The sequence below is a fragment of the Malus domestica genome, chromosome 14 (genome assembly GCF_042453785.1).
Source record: "Malus domestica chromosome 14, GDT2T_hap1".
NCBI lineage: Eukaryota > Viridiplantae > Streptophyta > Magnoliopsida > Rosales > Rosaceae > Malus > Malus domestica.
In genome coordinates this window covers 16,495,424-16,511,902 of record NC_091674.1, presented here as the reverse complement: position 1 = coordinate 16,511,902, position 16,479 = coordinate 16,495,424, and the positions used below count along the sequence as shown (strand labels likewise).

Sequence of the window (16,479 nt, the reverse complement as noted above, 5' to 3'; positions counted from 1 at the left end):
ATCTGGAGGAAGTACCCTTCAGAAAGGTCTTAATAGATGGTAAAGCTGTGGTCAATGTACTTCCCCTCAAGCAAATGAAAATGTTGTGTAGAAGTGAAGAGGATCTTATCCCTACTAATCTTACAGTCTCCAGCTTCTCTAGAGCCATTACTAGAACTTATAGGATATTACCTTTGGTGGTACATTTGAGGTCCAAGGAAATCATGCTAGCTTTCTTTATGGTGAATAGTAGCTCTACTTATGGAGCATTGCTTGGTAGATATTTGATTCACCAGAGTTTGTACGTGCCCTCCACTTTACATCAACAAGTGGTTGTATACCATGAGGCTAGAGCTAAAGGGCCGGGATTTTGGGAGATTATGGAGGCTGAGTCACGACCCTTTCTCCCTACAGCCAATGTAGCAGAGGTAAACTTCTATAACCCCAATATTGGAATATTACAGTGTTTGGGAGCTGATGAGAATGGCCGCCCGACTAAGGTGATGGTCCAAAAGCTTCTAGAACAAGGATTATCTCTCACCAAAGAGGAATGGGACATGCCCATATTGTACCAGCCCCCATGACACGTCCCTACCGTGATATTCCCCGAATACCCGGATAGGCACGTGCTGGCCGACACCTAAGGATGACGAAAGCCATTTATTGAATACAAAAGTAATGATTAGGAGGAAATTCATTAATAAACAAAATTTAAGGAAGTATCTAAAGTGCACAGAACACAATCTAAAACAAGATCACAAAAAGAAAAGATCATTACAAGATATCACACAAGTGAGTGATAGATTGCTACTGGTAGGGGAATGCCTCGTACGTCATGTCGTAGTCCTTGTTTCTAAGACTTGAATGGGGGCGCAAAACAAAGGTGAGTGAACCAAGTTCATATATATAATAATAATAAAACAGTTATCAAGATACTAACCCCACAGTTTATATAAAGAAAACTACTAGCATAATAAGTGATGGTTTTACTGAAAACCCTAGCATGCCAAAAATATCTCAAGAGACATATCGTTGAACACAAAATATCAAACGTCTCATAAATCGTCTCTTAGCGTAATGTACTACTAGTAAGATTATTGAATAAATATATATCTCCTGACCCTATGCCAACACCGTGGTCTCTGTGCCCGTAGCCAGAGATTACCAACTCCCGGCCCAATGCCTGCTCCGTGTCCCTCAGCCCGTAGCTAGGGATTATTTCTCTCGGCCTAACTGCCAACACTAGATCCTCACCCCAGGTGACATAGTGTCCACTAGGTACGCACAAATAGTTACACCTCTCATAAATAACAACTTCATATTATAAAGTCATCCATCGTCTATACTATAAAGAGGGGTTTTTAAAACATGTTCTAGCATCCTATCATTATCCATCAGATAGTCTACCAATTCATAGTTTTTATAGAAAATACGATATTTTAAAATATAGCTCAATATAGGCCAATAATTAATTCCTCACAGAAAATACGATATTTCATAAATCTGCTTAGCATAAAATCAATTAATAACTCGTAAGGCATGCATTTCACTTATGCAATTAAACTATGAAATTATGCAAATTTTAGAAAAGGTCCACTCACATATACTCCTTAGCAGTAGAGTTGTGCGGATAAGGATTACGAATTCCCTCACTAGCAACTTCACCTAAGCACAAAAAAGTAATAAATAAATAAAAGGATTTTCTAAAGGATTTGGACTTGAACTAAATTAAATAAAGGATTTGGGTTAAATGGGTTAAGGTCTAATGGGTTTTAGGATCCTAAGGTTTTTGGGTTAAAAAGGTTTAAGGTGAAGAAGGGTGGTTTGGGCTTAAACCCAAACCCACACTCACACACACACACACACACACACACACTACACAAACATACACACATGGTACACATACACACACACGTACTGCACAGCCCAAAAGCCTCACACACAGGGCCGGGCCTCAAACCCTCAGTAAATAATAAAGGCCCCAAGACTTTGTGGCCTTTAAAACAAATAATAGAAACATAAATTAAGAAATGGGTTGGGTTTTGTCTACAGGCCCAAAGCCTATGGGTGTCCTAAGTGGCTTGAAGGGCTTGCGCTGATCGGAGGAGAAAGCCGGAGCTGCTACAGCTCCGACCGATGGTTTTCTAGCAAAGTAGGGTTCAAACTATACACCAAAGTGAAGAGGGAAGAGAGTAGAGTATTTCTATACCCTTTCTTCGCTGTGAAACGGTCGTGAGTGCTCTGAAAAAACCCCTTGAAGGTCATGGGTTTACCAGAAAATATAGGTGAGTTCTCCTCGTGTCGTTCCCTTTCTCAAAACCTTGGAAGAACAACATAGTTTTCATCACATAACGTCCAGCAACCTAAATGGTAAATTAAAAAGGAACTTACCTAGCCGGAAAGAATGGAGAGATCTGTCGGAGGTCATTTCTCTGAGTTCCTCGACTTCACAGCGACAGAAGAAATATGGTGCAAGGGAGATGATGATGAAGATAGTCTAAATTAGAATTGCATGCATGATGCTTGGCAGGTCACGGTGCAGGGAGATGAGAGAGATCTCGTGAGAGGGAGAGAGATGTATGAGATTGGGAAGTGTTTTAGGAAAAGAGGAAAGAGAAGAGAGTCAGAGAGCTGCCACATGGCAGTTTAGGAACAATAGAGAATCTAGATCAAGGGTTAGGATTAAAAGAGAATAAGGGATTAAATTGATAGATTTGAAATGTTCTAGGGGAAATTAGAAATATAAAGGAAAATTGGGGGTGGTTATAACACCCCAAATCCAATGATGTCAGAACAGAGGAGAAAATACCAAGTAGTTGCAATCAGGTCCTTAATCAAGAGACTGCTGGTGTATGGGAGAGAGAGAAAAAAAGTGAGAGAAAGCTCAACTAATGAGGAAGCAAAGTGGGAGACAGAAGCTTCAAGCACCAAGAACAAAGAAGAATTAGAGTTTTGGGAGAGGAGATAGAGGCAGCCATACACATGGCTGAGTGTATATACGACTTGGACTGGCCAGATGATGTGCCTGAGGGTCCAAAATCAGTTGAATTTTTGTGTACAGAGCCCGACAAACCAGTTCAAAAAGTAGAAGACCCCTTGGAAAACATTAATTTGGGACCAAGGAAGATCAAGGCCAATACAACTTAGTGGCTTGTTAGAAGATGGAAATCGAGCAAGAATAGTAGACCTCATACATAAATTCAAAGACCGTTTTGCATGGCATTACATAGAGATACCTAGATTGAACCCTGGTTTAGTAGAACACAGAACGCCTATCAAGGAAAGGTACAAACATGTGAAGCAAGCTCCAAGGAGAATGTCAAAAGAAATAGAAGAAAAGGTTAAAGAAGTGATTGAGAGGTTGGTGAAGGCATGATTTATTAGGCCTACCAAATATGTCGAATGGTTGGCCAACATTGTACTTGTATTAAAAGCTGTAACTAACACCATCAGATGTTGTGTTGACTATCAAAACATTAATGAAGCCACGCCTAAAGATGAATACCTCATGCCTATGGTTGTCTATAGATGTAGTTGCAAAACATAAAGTTCTATCCTTTATGGATGGTAATACTGGATATAACCAAATAAAATGGCTAAAGAGGATATACATAAGGCAACATTTATGCTCGAGACATGTGGGAGCATATGAATACGCTGTCATGCCATTTAGGCTAACAAATGTTGGTGCCACCTATCAGATGACAATGAACGCCATTTTTCATGATTTAATTAGGCATAGCATGGAGGTGTACATTGATAATATTGTGGTTAAGTCTAAAATTGAAAAGCAACACTTAGAAGACCTCAGACGAGCTTTAACTAGAATGAGGACCCATAAGTTGAAAATAAATCCTAAGAAATGTGCTTTTGGAGTCAAATCGAGCAACTTTTTGGGATTCATTTTTCATTAGAGAGGAGTAGAGGTAGACAAAAAATAAGGCTTGGGCTATAATGGAGTCACCTTCTCCCACCAACATAGTGCAGTTGCAAAGAATACTGGGAAGATCAACTTCTTAAGGAGATTCATTGCTAACTTGGTGGGCAAAATTTAGCTATTGACTCCTCTGTTAAGATTGAAAAATCAAGAAGAGTTTGAGTGGGGCCCACCACACCAGGAGGCTTTTGACAAAGTAAAGTTTTACCTAGCCTCTCCACTAGTGCTCATGCTTTCTCAGAGAGGGAAACCTTTAAAGCTCTATATTTCTGCCTTTGAAAAATCAATAGGAAGCTTATTGGCTCAAAACAATGAAGGAGGGAAGAAGCAAGCAATAAATTACCTCAGTAGGATTCTTACTGAGGTAGAAATGAGATATTCCCCAATTAAAAAGCTATGTTTGGCTCTGTACTTTACCTTCTGCAAGTTTAGGCATTACATGTTGCCTTGCCATATCCATATCATTGCCAAGACCGATGTGATCAAGTATATACTGTCAATGCTAACTAGAAGAATCATGAAATGGATCCTAGCACCTTCAGAGTTCAGTCTTCAATATGTGCCTCAAATAGCAATAAAGGGCCGAGCACCAAGAATCATAGGATGAACTTGTCAATGTCCCAGGAACTCTGGAAGTAGCCAATCTTTGGATCCTACCAAGTAAAGATCACTCGAGCAAGGAAGAATGGATTCAGCAACAAATAAGAAGAATAACCAACCTATGGATCACTCCTTGAAAGTTACATTTTGATGAATCTTGCACTCAACATGCTGCTGGTGTTGGGATTGTCATTATTGATCCCAAATGAATTCACCATTACTACTCATTCTTTCTAGATTATCAAGATACTACCAAGAATCGAGCAGAGTACGATGCATTAATCATTGGCTTGGAAATCCTGATAGAGTTAGGGGCAACTTAAGTTGAGTTGTTTGGTGATCCAGAGCTGGTGATTAATCAAATAAATGGAGACAACAAGTGTAGACACATCACCATGGCTGGTTATTACTTGGCAACTACTCAACTATTAAGATATTGGGGTATTGAGATTTCAGTCAATCACATTCCCAGAGAAGCAAATTTAATTGTTAATGAGATGGCATAATTGGCTTCTAGAGTACATATCCAAGAAAGAAGGTCCAAGGTGGATGTGGAAGTACAGAGGAGAAATCTCTCTTCTATATTTGAAAGAGGATTTAGTTTAGATGTAATGACTAAGGAGGCTGAGATAGAATACTGGAGAACACCCATCATCTCTTACTTGGAAAACCCTTTTTTCCCCCATAAGTAAGAAGATTAGGTAGCAAGCAAGTAAGTTTGTCATGTGGGACAAAACTCTACTAAGAAAGACTCCATATGGATTTCTGTTGAAGTGCTTAGGCCTAGAAGAATCAATGAGAGTGATGGTTGAAGTGCATGAAGGCATTTGTGGAAGCCAGAACCAAGATGAGGTGGGTATTAAGAATGTATGGCTACTTTTGGCCTGATATGGAGAAGGATTGTAAAGCTTATGCTTGAGGTTGTGAAGAATGTCAAAGGCATAAACCCCTTCAACACATACCCTCAGTACCCTTGAATCCAATAGTAAAGCCTTGGCCTTTTAGAAGGTGGGCAATGGACTTCATCGGGCAAATTTACCCATCTTCTAGCAAGCATACCTTTATAATTGTGGCAACATACTATTTTACTAAGTGGGTAGAAGTTTCGGCTGTGAAGACTATCACTTCAGCTATTGTCAAGAAGTTCATTGAAACCAAGATTCTACACAGATATGGGGTGCCCGAGACAATTGTTACAGACTGAGGGTCATCTTTTATCTCAAAAAGAGTAGAGGAATTTCAAACAAGTTCAAGATAAAGATGATCCAATCTAGTCCTTACGACCCCCAATCAAATGGTCAAGCAGAAGCTAGCAATAAGATCTTGGTCAATATTATGAAGAGAATGGTGACCTAAAGTCCAGAGAAGTGGCATGAGAAGTTGGGAGAAACTCTGTGGGTTATAGAACCTCAAAGAGGGCAGGAACTGGGACCACCCTATATGCCTTAACCTTCGAGCAAGATGTTGTACTCCCTATATCAATGTAAGTTCTGTGAGGCTCCAAAACCAGTTTGGTCTACTTAGTGAAGAATATATTCATGTCATGTGTCGAAGGAATTGAAGCCTTAAACAAAATTCAAGAAGGGAGAAAGTATTTGCCTGAGCTTATAAAAAGAAAGTGAAGTTGAAAACCTTCAAGGAATGAGAGTTAGTATGGAAGGCAATTCTACCCTTAGGAGCCTAACTTAGAGGTTTTAGGAAATGGAGTCCTACTTGGGAAGGACCTTTCAGCATCAATAGAGTGTTAGTAAAAGGATGATACTACTTGGCAGATTTAGAAGGAAATTTGAAAAGACATCCAATCAATGCCAAGTTTTTAAAGAGATATCACTCAACTTTGTGGCATAAATATGCTCCTATCAAAATCCGACAGACTTCACCATATGGGCTTAAATCTTTTTTATTTTATTTTATTTTATTACCACAAGAGTTATCTTCCAATTACCCTTTCACCACGAAGACTAATAATCCAATTAGGCCTATTGATGAAAATAACAGCACAAAAGGAATGGATATGATAGGACTTCGATTCATGCCTTATGGTTTGAATGATCTGATTCAAACAACGAGGTGTACCAAAAGCCTTTTTCGGTGTCCTTGAAAATTTGACATTTCATGCAATAAGAGATACATGTAGAATTGTTCATTAATTGTTAATTGACTTAGCATGCATATACACATGCCGCAAGGATCATGCATTTTCCTATATAATTTGGCATTATAAAGTTATAAATTATGCATTAATCTATATCAGTGAAGTTTGATTCTAGGATACATGCATGTTTTCGTGAAGTACATGCAGATCAATAAGGTCCTGCCTTTATGTTCTGAACTGATGAGTTTGCTTGATTGTGGTCACCAATAGGGTGAAATTTTCCGTAGCCTCCCCAAGGCCGAAAGGGGTGAATAACCATGAATTGTCATCAGTTGTCCCCCTTTTTAAAAAAAAAAATTATACATATATCCAATTACCATGACTATTGAATTAAATAAATAGAAGAGGCTAAGGTCCAAAGAAGTGTTTTAAGGCCTAAGAAGATAAATTATATTCATAGGTTTTGATAACGTCAAAGCAACCAAAATTATGAGAGATTTGTGGGGTGGCTTAAATATCATTAAGATATGGTGATATTTACTTAATAAGAAATAAAGGAATTTGCTACTTAAACGTGATAATATGCAAGCATAAAGCTTTAGAGATCTTTCTTGAAGATACGTTAAATGTGTGGGGAAGTCTACTTTTTAGTGTTAGTAAAATTTGAATAAGTTCTAGTATGTGCATCGAGGACTTAACCTTGGAAAATAATTACTCTTGTATGAAATAAAAATTTCATAAGATTTGATGTATACAACATAAGAGATAGTCAATTTAAGTGGTACCGATTATTAAAAGTTAGATTGGAGAGTAAGTTGATCATTGAAGGGAACGAGGCTAAAGCCAACATAACTAATAAATTAGCCAAACTGAAACCTAACTTAGTTGATTGGAGATCCATGGTTTAAATTCAATAGGCAAACTGGTTGAGCATAATTCAAAGAAATTAACACACTATATACCTCATTCTTATCATAGAAGAAATGTGTTGTCTACAGAAGTGATAGGGTATATATTTATACTTAATGACACTGTTATCTTATAATAAATGAGAGGAATGAAGCAGACTATTAATCAGCGTTTATCTGTGTGAGAGTAGAAGTGTGGTCAATTATGTGAGAATGAGATGGTTAAATTCTCTAAATCTTTCATGAATCCTAGATTTGCTCAGGACCAATATGAACGTAGTCGTATGAACCGCAATATATTAATAGAAGAAGCGTGTGTTGCTTATTGTCTTGGTTTACTATACATGGTGAATAGTTCAATGTCTCTTATACACAATGTGTCACCAGTAAATCCGATAAGTATTCATTTGGGTAGGTTCAAGTCCAAAAGACAAATCTCCCGATACATCTCTTGTACGGCTGTACTTTCAAATTCATCCTCATTTTTCATGTGGGAGATTGTATTAAATTATAGGAAAATTTAGTATCCGGTCCTTAGTTATTAATGTTCATTGACTGAGGCCTTATTAGTTTTCAAATTTTGATTGAAGTCCCTAACATTAATGTGATATATAATAAATTTACATGTTTATTACATATTTTTTATAATAAAAATTAGTAATTGATTTTGGGTTTTAATGCTCACACCTCTATGAAACTCCTAATTAATTTTCAATTCAAACATTTCCAAAATAAAAAATAAATAAATTAGAATAAGTTTGTACCCATTAGTTTTTTTAATCTTAAATATACCAATTCATATAATTTTCATTTTTTTAAAATCTTAAATATACCAATTTGTTATATGTACTTTTTTTTTTAATACAAAATGTATAAATTTTTTGTATAAAATGTACCCAATTTTTTGTATAAAATGTACTCAATTTTGTACCCAATTTTTTTTTATATAAAATGTACTCAATTTTGTACCCAATTTTTTTTTATATAAAATGTAATCAATTTTTTAATATAAAATCCATTAAAAAAAAATTAATACATTTTTAAACTTATATGGGTACATTCTTTTTTTTGTTAATTTGAGAATGTATCCATGTTTTGGTACAATAATTTTTTTTTTTGTTAATTTTGATGAATGTTCCCACACACACACATACACAATATAACAGTGTATCATTTATATTTTATTATTTTTAATCCCACAAATTATGGGTCATATTTAAAATCTCATTAGTATAAACAAATACAAATTTCAATTTTTAATTTAAAAAAATATAGTAACTTACACTATTACATTATTGTCAGGAACTTCGATCAAAAACTAAAAACAAACAAGGTTTCAATCAAAGAATATTGATAACTAGGAACCGCATCCAAAGTGTTCCTAAATTATATTATGTAAATTAACATTTGAATGGAAAATTATAATCGTGAGTTACTTTGAATTCAATAGGTGCCATCCTTTTGGAAATGGCACTACAGTTAGGACACGGATCTTTTCAATGAATATAAAATTGTTAGCAAAATGGTGTACTTATAGATGCAAGTTACATCTCTTTAATAAGTAGTACTTGAATTTTATATAAACTCATAAAACCATTGACATTTTGGAGTAGAAAATGACAGTTCTTACTCTTGAAAAATAGGGTTTCTCCACTCTATTTGTCTCATTCTTCGCTTGTCAAATTTCAAGTCGTGTCTTGAGAGTATAAAATATGTAAAGTTCGCTAGAGTCCAAGGTTCTAGTGCTTCGACTTTGGAAAATGTAAAGATATACCCTAAACAAAACCAAATTCAACAATATATATTTGTACAATAACATGTCAACAAGTTTTCGTAACTATACATCTTACCGCAATTTTTTTGAAAATGTTGGTTGAAGAGGGAGAGTTCTGGGCGAAGGAGACAACAACTTTAAGGGGTGGTTTGGGAGTGAGGTGCTTAAAAAAAACACCCATGAAAAAAAACTGTGAGGGTTTTAGGTGTTTGGTAAACTGAAAAAAAAAGGCTTATTTTGGAAGCTGCTGTGAGAATAAGCTGAAATCAAAGGAAAAAGCTGAAGCTGCTATTTGCAGCTTTGAAAAACTGGTTTTTTTTCAAAGCACACGGAACTAAAGTGCTCCTTTAATGAAAAGACCCACTATCAAACTGTTTTTTTTCCAAAAGCACTTTTACAAAAAAGTTTACCAAACACTCTGCTGATTTATTTCACAGCCGCTTATTCTCACAGCACAGCCGCTTATTTTCACAGTAGTTTTTTTTCAAAGCACAGCAATACCAAACCAGCCCTAAGAATGGTAACGGCTGTCGAGGAGAGAGAGAGCTTAAGTTGTTAAAAAAAAATAATAACGGTTGCCAAGTACCATTTGGATTTAATGATGAGTCAATTATGACTCGGTTTCTTCCTACACTTTGTTTTGAAGGATTTGTTTTCGACCGTTCAAACTTGATCCAACGGATCATATCAGGTCTGCACCTAAAGTCCGCAAACTAGGGTCCGCACCTTAAAAACTGGTTTGAAGTTTCCATATGTTCTTGCTTATCTCAATAAAATTCTGCACAAATGCTCATGGTTTACCATTCATTTAAGTTATACGACAACCGACAATGCTAAATGAACGCTATTTGAATTAATGGAGCGCCCTCGTTCAATTCAAAGGGCAATAAGCTTACATGCAAGATTACCAAATTAAGATGAAGCTCGTCGGTTCTGTACCAGATTTTTACAAATTATACAATGCCAACACTAAAATATCATACATGAAAATGCTTTTTAATTACTTTGATTCGTTCACTTCTTGACTGCCTCCAAGCTCGATATGTGGGCAGGGCCTTTCCGGTTCTCCTCTCGACCACAGAATCTGTAAATCACCTCTCTTCTTACCTAATGTCAGCAAAGTGCCTGCATTGGAGTGCACATTTTGATCAGTTTAACTTGAAACTACACCAAGCATCCCAATTATATTCGAAAATAAACTATCCGGCCTGGTTCTTGATTGCTTGACAAGACAAATTATCACACGTGCGGTGCCCTCGGGCTTTACTCGCGTGTTTAAACGTTAAATGGCTGGGTAGCGTTGGACTAGATTTATAGTGAACGAGAAAGAAAGGGATTTACCGAGTGTAAATGGAACAATGTAAAGAAGTGCTGGTTGGCCATGCCCATCCATCAAGTTTAATGCCACGTATGTGATGAGAAGACCTGCCAAAGAATTTGAAAAATCATGTTTTTCTTCTTTCCGGGAAACGTCTAAAACCTTATAGAGCAGTTGTTGAAAAACGCTCTCTTTATTATATCTTACCTAATCCATAAGCAATCATCGCCCATAAGAAGTAGCCAGCACGGAGACTCTTATTTGCCAACCAATCATACCTGGAAAAACCATTAATAGTAATGCCTAAATATCTATTCCATATAAACAGTGCCAAAATTTGACACATTGAGAAATGCTTTTGCAAATTGGGATAGGATGTGGAGACTAAACCTGAGTGAGAATGCAACAAGCAGGCCTGGTAATAGGATGTCACCAAATCCTATGATGCTGAAACCACCCCATGGGTCGAACATGCGTGGGATCTTTAGAAGCATTGGAATACCATCCTCTCCACTTTTGTCGCCACGGGCTACCTGTAAAAGCGACACCGAGCCATTAAATGACTCAAGCATTTAAAATCCCTCAAAAATGAAATGTTTATATCATATGGGCCCTAAATGTAGCAAGTAGAGAAACGTGCAAGGATCACTTACCACAATCATCACGCTTTCATGGAACAACTTCTTAGAAACAAACACCCAAAAGATGTCATACAAGAAGGCACAACTGAGGAGGACCGTACCCACCTGATTAACAGAACCACCTCATAAGTTTCTAGGAACGATTACGCATATATACATATTACACATACATATACTTATGTAGTATCATTTTCATTAAAGCTTTCGAGATGAACAACTACCATCCAATAACAAAAGACAAGTGATTTAAGAAGATCAATTTTTCGAATGACTAGACAATCTTGAGGAAGAAATACACACATCTGAAATTTCTGATTGAAATCATTAACAGTAGAGACGCCATAAGGAGTGAACACAATTAGCAAATCGAAAGGTACAATAAGTGTAAATATTTGAAGTCAATCAAATTCCAGTAGAAATTTTCATACGCAGAGATATTCAACTGCACAGGTGGGACACCTTGCACTTTAACTGCTAAAAACCCATAATCAGAGTCAATTACTTCCATGAATGAGCAGTGGTTTAGAGTGTTTGGAAAACAAATTGCCTACTATGTTTTTACCAACTACAAACTAATTTCGGGCCAAAAAGAGGAATACCAGTAAAAGAATCATTAAAATGAAAGCCATCATTAGTCTGAAGTATTACCTTCAGATTAGGTATTCGAACTATTTGAAGAACTGTGATTATCAATGCGATTCCCTGATCAAAGAATCATGAAAGCCTTCATTAGTTGAGACAATATCTATACTGCATTGCTTTAAGTTCAAGAAAGAAGAGACAATCTGTGATACCATTGGGAAGAATTCTTTTGATAGGAAAAGTTATCTTACAAGTATATCTTGACCAATCCAGGCAAAGGAAATGTTGCGATAAACTGCCCAAAGAACAGAAAATGTTATGCAGAATGGAGAAACAGCCAAAGTTAGGTGTGAGACTGCTCCCAAGATAGGTACTTTAATGTACGATTCTCCAGTACGTTTGAACCACCTGCGGAAATATATAACTAGTTTAAGACATTAAAGGGAGTTATCACTGCATGACTCATTCAATCACCAGTTTTCTGGTCTGTCTTTAGTTTGCTGAAATGATTCAGTCAAATTAACCTAGAACTCGAGTATTGTCAAAGTTGCAGTTACAGCAGCTTAAAAGTTGTGTGAAATACTCAAAATTCTTGAATAACGTTCTAGAAAATATTCAGAGAATCAGAAGATATGAAGAATGACAATGTCCACATTGAAGACAACTGCCCCATGATCTTATGATAAACCATCCCAAGATAAAGGGAAATATAGAAAGTATTCACTTGAAATTTTGATTGGCCCATATGCATACAGGCACACACTGACACAGAAAAATAAACAAATAAAAACTGATAGCGCACTGTTGCTAGTCAGGTGATTAAAAGGAGAATCATAATAAAGTGTCAGAAATTCTCAATAAGAGATGAAACTAATTGTACCTAAACAACAACGCAACCAAGCAAGTTTGCAATCCCTGGATATAAAGATTGATGAAGTTAGATATAACCATTGGACAAAGCAATAAGCACAAACTACATAATGTCAAATACGTTAACATTACAAAACAACAGCCTGCAGAATAACTTCAGAATGTAAATGTTTACTGTGCAGGGAACTTAAGATAAAAGCTTTGTGCTAGTATAAAAGTGAGCAAAGAAAGGTATAATACGTTGATAATTAGAACTGGGAGGACTCATACCTCTACACCACCTATGCAGAAAAGAACCACCAAAAGCTCAACAAACCAGGATGACATAAGCTCGTACAGTATAACCAAGAAGCATGATGCAATAACAACAAACAAGACCGCTGATGTTGTGCTGATGTCTACTGCACTAGCACCTAGAGGAGTTTTGGCACGTGGAATTTCGGCACGTGGAATTTCATCAGCAGCATCCTACAAGAAAAGATATTTGAGGTCAATATTTACAACTAACTGTCAGTAGAACAACACTCTGGGAGAGGAACATATAAATATAAACCTAAAACTATTTAGTTACGGTTGGGAAAAGGAGACCTTTAATAGCCTTTCATGTTCAATAGCTGCTTCTCTGGCACTCCATGCAGACCAAAAGGATGCACACAAGATGGTGCCGACAGCCATCAACCATAAAAATACTTCTGCGATGTCAACTACAGGTCGCTTTGGAGAGTACAGCTGCACAGACACTGCAGAGAACCTACAATTAGAAAGCTATCCAGAAAAGGTATAGGTTCCCATGTATAGTATACCCAACAAGAGTTCTAAAATTATTTCCAACCTGAAACCTGAGTGAAAAGTACAACCAGTTAAGACAAATGTATAAGCTGAGTATAGAGAAAAAAACGAAAAAAGCATACCCATAGAACTGTTACAAACTTTTGTAGCTTAGAAATCACCTGAGTGTAAAGAACCTTACCCAATGAATTGCTCATTAACATATTTTCCAAGGTCGAACCAGCATCATGTGGGAGCATGACTGCTGGTATGTGAATATCTAGAGCAGTTTCATCTGGCTCACACACCATCTTGTAAAGTTCTGCAACAAAAAGAGAGGTTTGATATGAAATGAAAACGGTTGCAATGCATTTTATTTTTGCTTGTTACATTTCTATGTTTCAACAATCATATATACCAAAAGAAACCTCAAAAATTAGTCTCTTAACTAGGAAAATGAGAACTAAGATGATAGTTTCCATCTCCCTAAGCAGTACAACAACAAAAATACATGCATACATGCATACACACACACACCCACACACACTCGCAGATAAAATATTTAGACACTGAAGCTTCCTCAACTCACCATTGCTGCATAATGCTACACATCATATAGCAGAGACATAAAATCTTTACCTTTCTGGTTATTTATAATGAGGACAGCAGAAGCATTGGCAGCTTGGGCAATATTTGCCTTGGTTGTGAATTTGCAGTGGCCTCGGTCCACCATGATGACATCTCCAGCAAGCTAAACAAAAGCGAAAAAGCAAAATGTGAAATTGATGTTAACAAACATATAATTTATACGCTTGATATGTGTGACAACAAATGTCAAGAGAATATAGTTTATACATAAAACCTTCTTTTTTGGTTTGCTGCAAGAATCGCGAGGATCAGAAAGAATAAGGCGAGTTTGTTGTGCATTTTTCTCCTTTGATGCAATGGTAGTTCCAAATCTAGCACCCACACCAACAAACTCATTTGCTTCAACTCCATCAACCCAAGTTTGAACTTTTACCTGCAAAACAGTTTGTGACAGAGCAGTAATCATATATACGTAGAAACATAAATTACCAAAAGGTCGTGTATTTCACATGATCCATCCAGAAAAAGAACTTCACTAAAGCCGATTGAAATTTCCTCAAAACAATATACGAACTATCAGGTTTGTTTTCAAAAAAAAAAAAAAATTTATGGAAACATCGGTACATGTCCCAGCAAATAACAGCTGACCACAAGTCAACATATTTCACTATCAATTTAAAACAGGAAACGAAATATAATTTAAAAACAAAAAGAGAAGGAAACATCATTATGAGTCAAAACCCAAAAGAGTGGAGAGTTTATCCATCCATAATGTCTCCGTCCCCGAAAACTTCACGGCTTAAATACCATTGCCACTGCCAGTTCTCGATCCACAATCACGAGACAGTACAAAATATAAAGTATGACTTCAAATTAATTACTAAAGTTCAATGTAATAGAGGAAAACAATAAACATCCAACCCAAACTCCTTTGTCCACCCAAAAGGGAAACATTTCGAAGGCCAGGAGAAAAATAGAAGGAAATATATAAGTATGAGCAGGATGCCTACACAGGGAGGATATAGAAACTTACTGAGCAGTAACTTATGTTGTTCGTATCAATTTCAGTAAAACCAAACAACGACAACAACCCAATTCCAATCCAAAAAACAACCAAAACAAAGCAAACTCAATACTTTTAACTTCATGGGGGTAAATTAACAGCTCCAAATTACCCAAAAATGGAAATTTTAATCGGATAATATACAAATGAACCAATTTTACACAAAACCCATGAACAAAAAGGAAAACCCATTATCCAAAACACAACCAAAAAATGAAAAATCGAAAAGGGTCGGAATGAAAAAGCAGCATTAGATTACCAAAACGAAATTGTTCTCACACCCGGGCTTCTTCGGAGATGAATCGTCATCGTGCACTATATCCCCGGCAGTGACAGAGCTCGGACGACATACCAGTAGAACAATCAGAGCAGAAACAAAGAGTAACCCACAAAGCCTTTGCAAATCCATGAGTTCTTGAACCCCTTCCCCTTCCGGCGATCTTTCAAGAACAACCCTATTGGTTCTTCCTTCTCTGCATCACAGATTTCCAGAGATTGTAGCTATGGAAGAAGAAAGAGGCTTTTGTTTATGTTTTGTAGGATGCTTACGGTTGAACTTTAATAAAATTAGAGTAATGATTAAAAATTCATTATCGTTAATCCTTAACTCATAAAAATGTGTCGTTATAGTACTTTTCGTCAACTTCGTTAGAATTTTATCAAAAAAATTGCGTTGAAAGAACCATTGCGACAATTGGGATCTTTCAACTCATCAAAATGTGTAGCTGTAATCTTTTTCGTTAACTTCGTCAGAATTTTGTTAAAATTAGTCATGTTGAAATAATCATTATTATAATTGGGTTAAAGTTGAAAGACCATTATTCCAATTGGGTTAAAGTTAAGGGACCAATGGTAATAGATTTTTAGTTGAGGGATTAGAGCTGCACGTTTTGATGAGTTAAAAGACCAATGGTAATGGATTTTTAATTGAGAGACTATTGCTCAAATTGAGTTAAAATTAATAATTATTGATACAATTTACCCTAGAAAAAAAATATTAGCTCAGACCATAATGGAAAGTGTATATGATTAACAAAAAGGCTTCTTAGCCAAAATTGTCTATGAAATTTGCATAACATATTACTTTGGTCCATCGTCTATTATTTTAGTCATTCAGTAAAAAACTTTGTTAAGTGTTCCGGAGCTTTTGGCCGAACGTTTGAGCAATTTTCAAAACTTCGTAACTCAATTGTTTCTTAACCAAATTTGACCCATAATATATCAAAATGAAGATAGGAAAGTGTAGAGCAAAATTATACCTATTTAGAAGCCCAATGGTTGCCAAAGATGGTCGGAAAATAGCCTGAAAAGTGACCAGTTCGCGGGAAAATTGGAAGACTCGTCGGAAACTGGGTA

The 16,479-nt window shown here is 36.4% G+C and overlaps 1 protein-coding gene across 1 annotated transcript; it reads right to left on the bottom strand.

Annotated features, from left to right (window-relative positions):
* Positions 1 to 10,124: 10,124 nt before the first annotated feature.
* LOC103424404 (signal peptide peptidase-like 2) lies at positions 10,125 to 15,715 on the bottom strand. Its single transcript, XM_029092587.2, has 14 exons — positions 15,383 to 15,715; positions 14,335 to 14,493; positions 14,112 to 14,223; positions 13,675 to 13,794; positions 13,293 to 13,444; positions 12,975 to 13,172; positions 12,715 to 12,749; positions 12,086 to 12,242; positions 11,901 to 11,954; positions 11,265 to 11,357; positions 11,002 to 11,144; positions 10,819 to 10,889; positions 10,635 to 10,718; positions 10,125 to 10,418 (listed from the first exon to the last, which is right to left on the bottom strand). Exons 1-14 carry the CDS (start codon positions 15,530 to 15,532, stop codon positions 10,294 to 10,296), a joined length of 1,653 nt encoding a protein of 550 aa, XP_028948420.2. The 5' UTR covers positions 15,533 to 15,715; the 3' UTR covers positions 10,125 to 10,293.
* Between the last annotated feature and the right edge of the window lie 764 nt (positions 15,716 to 16,479).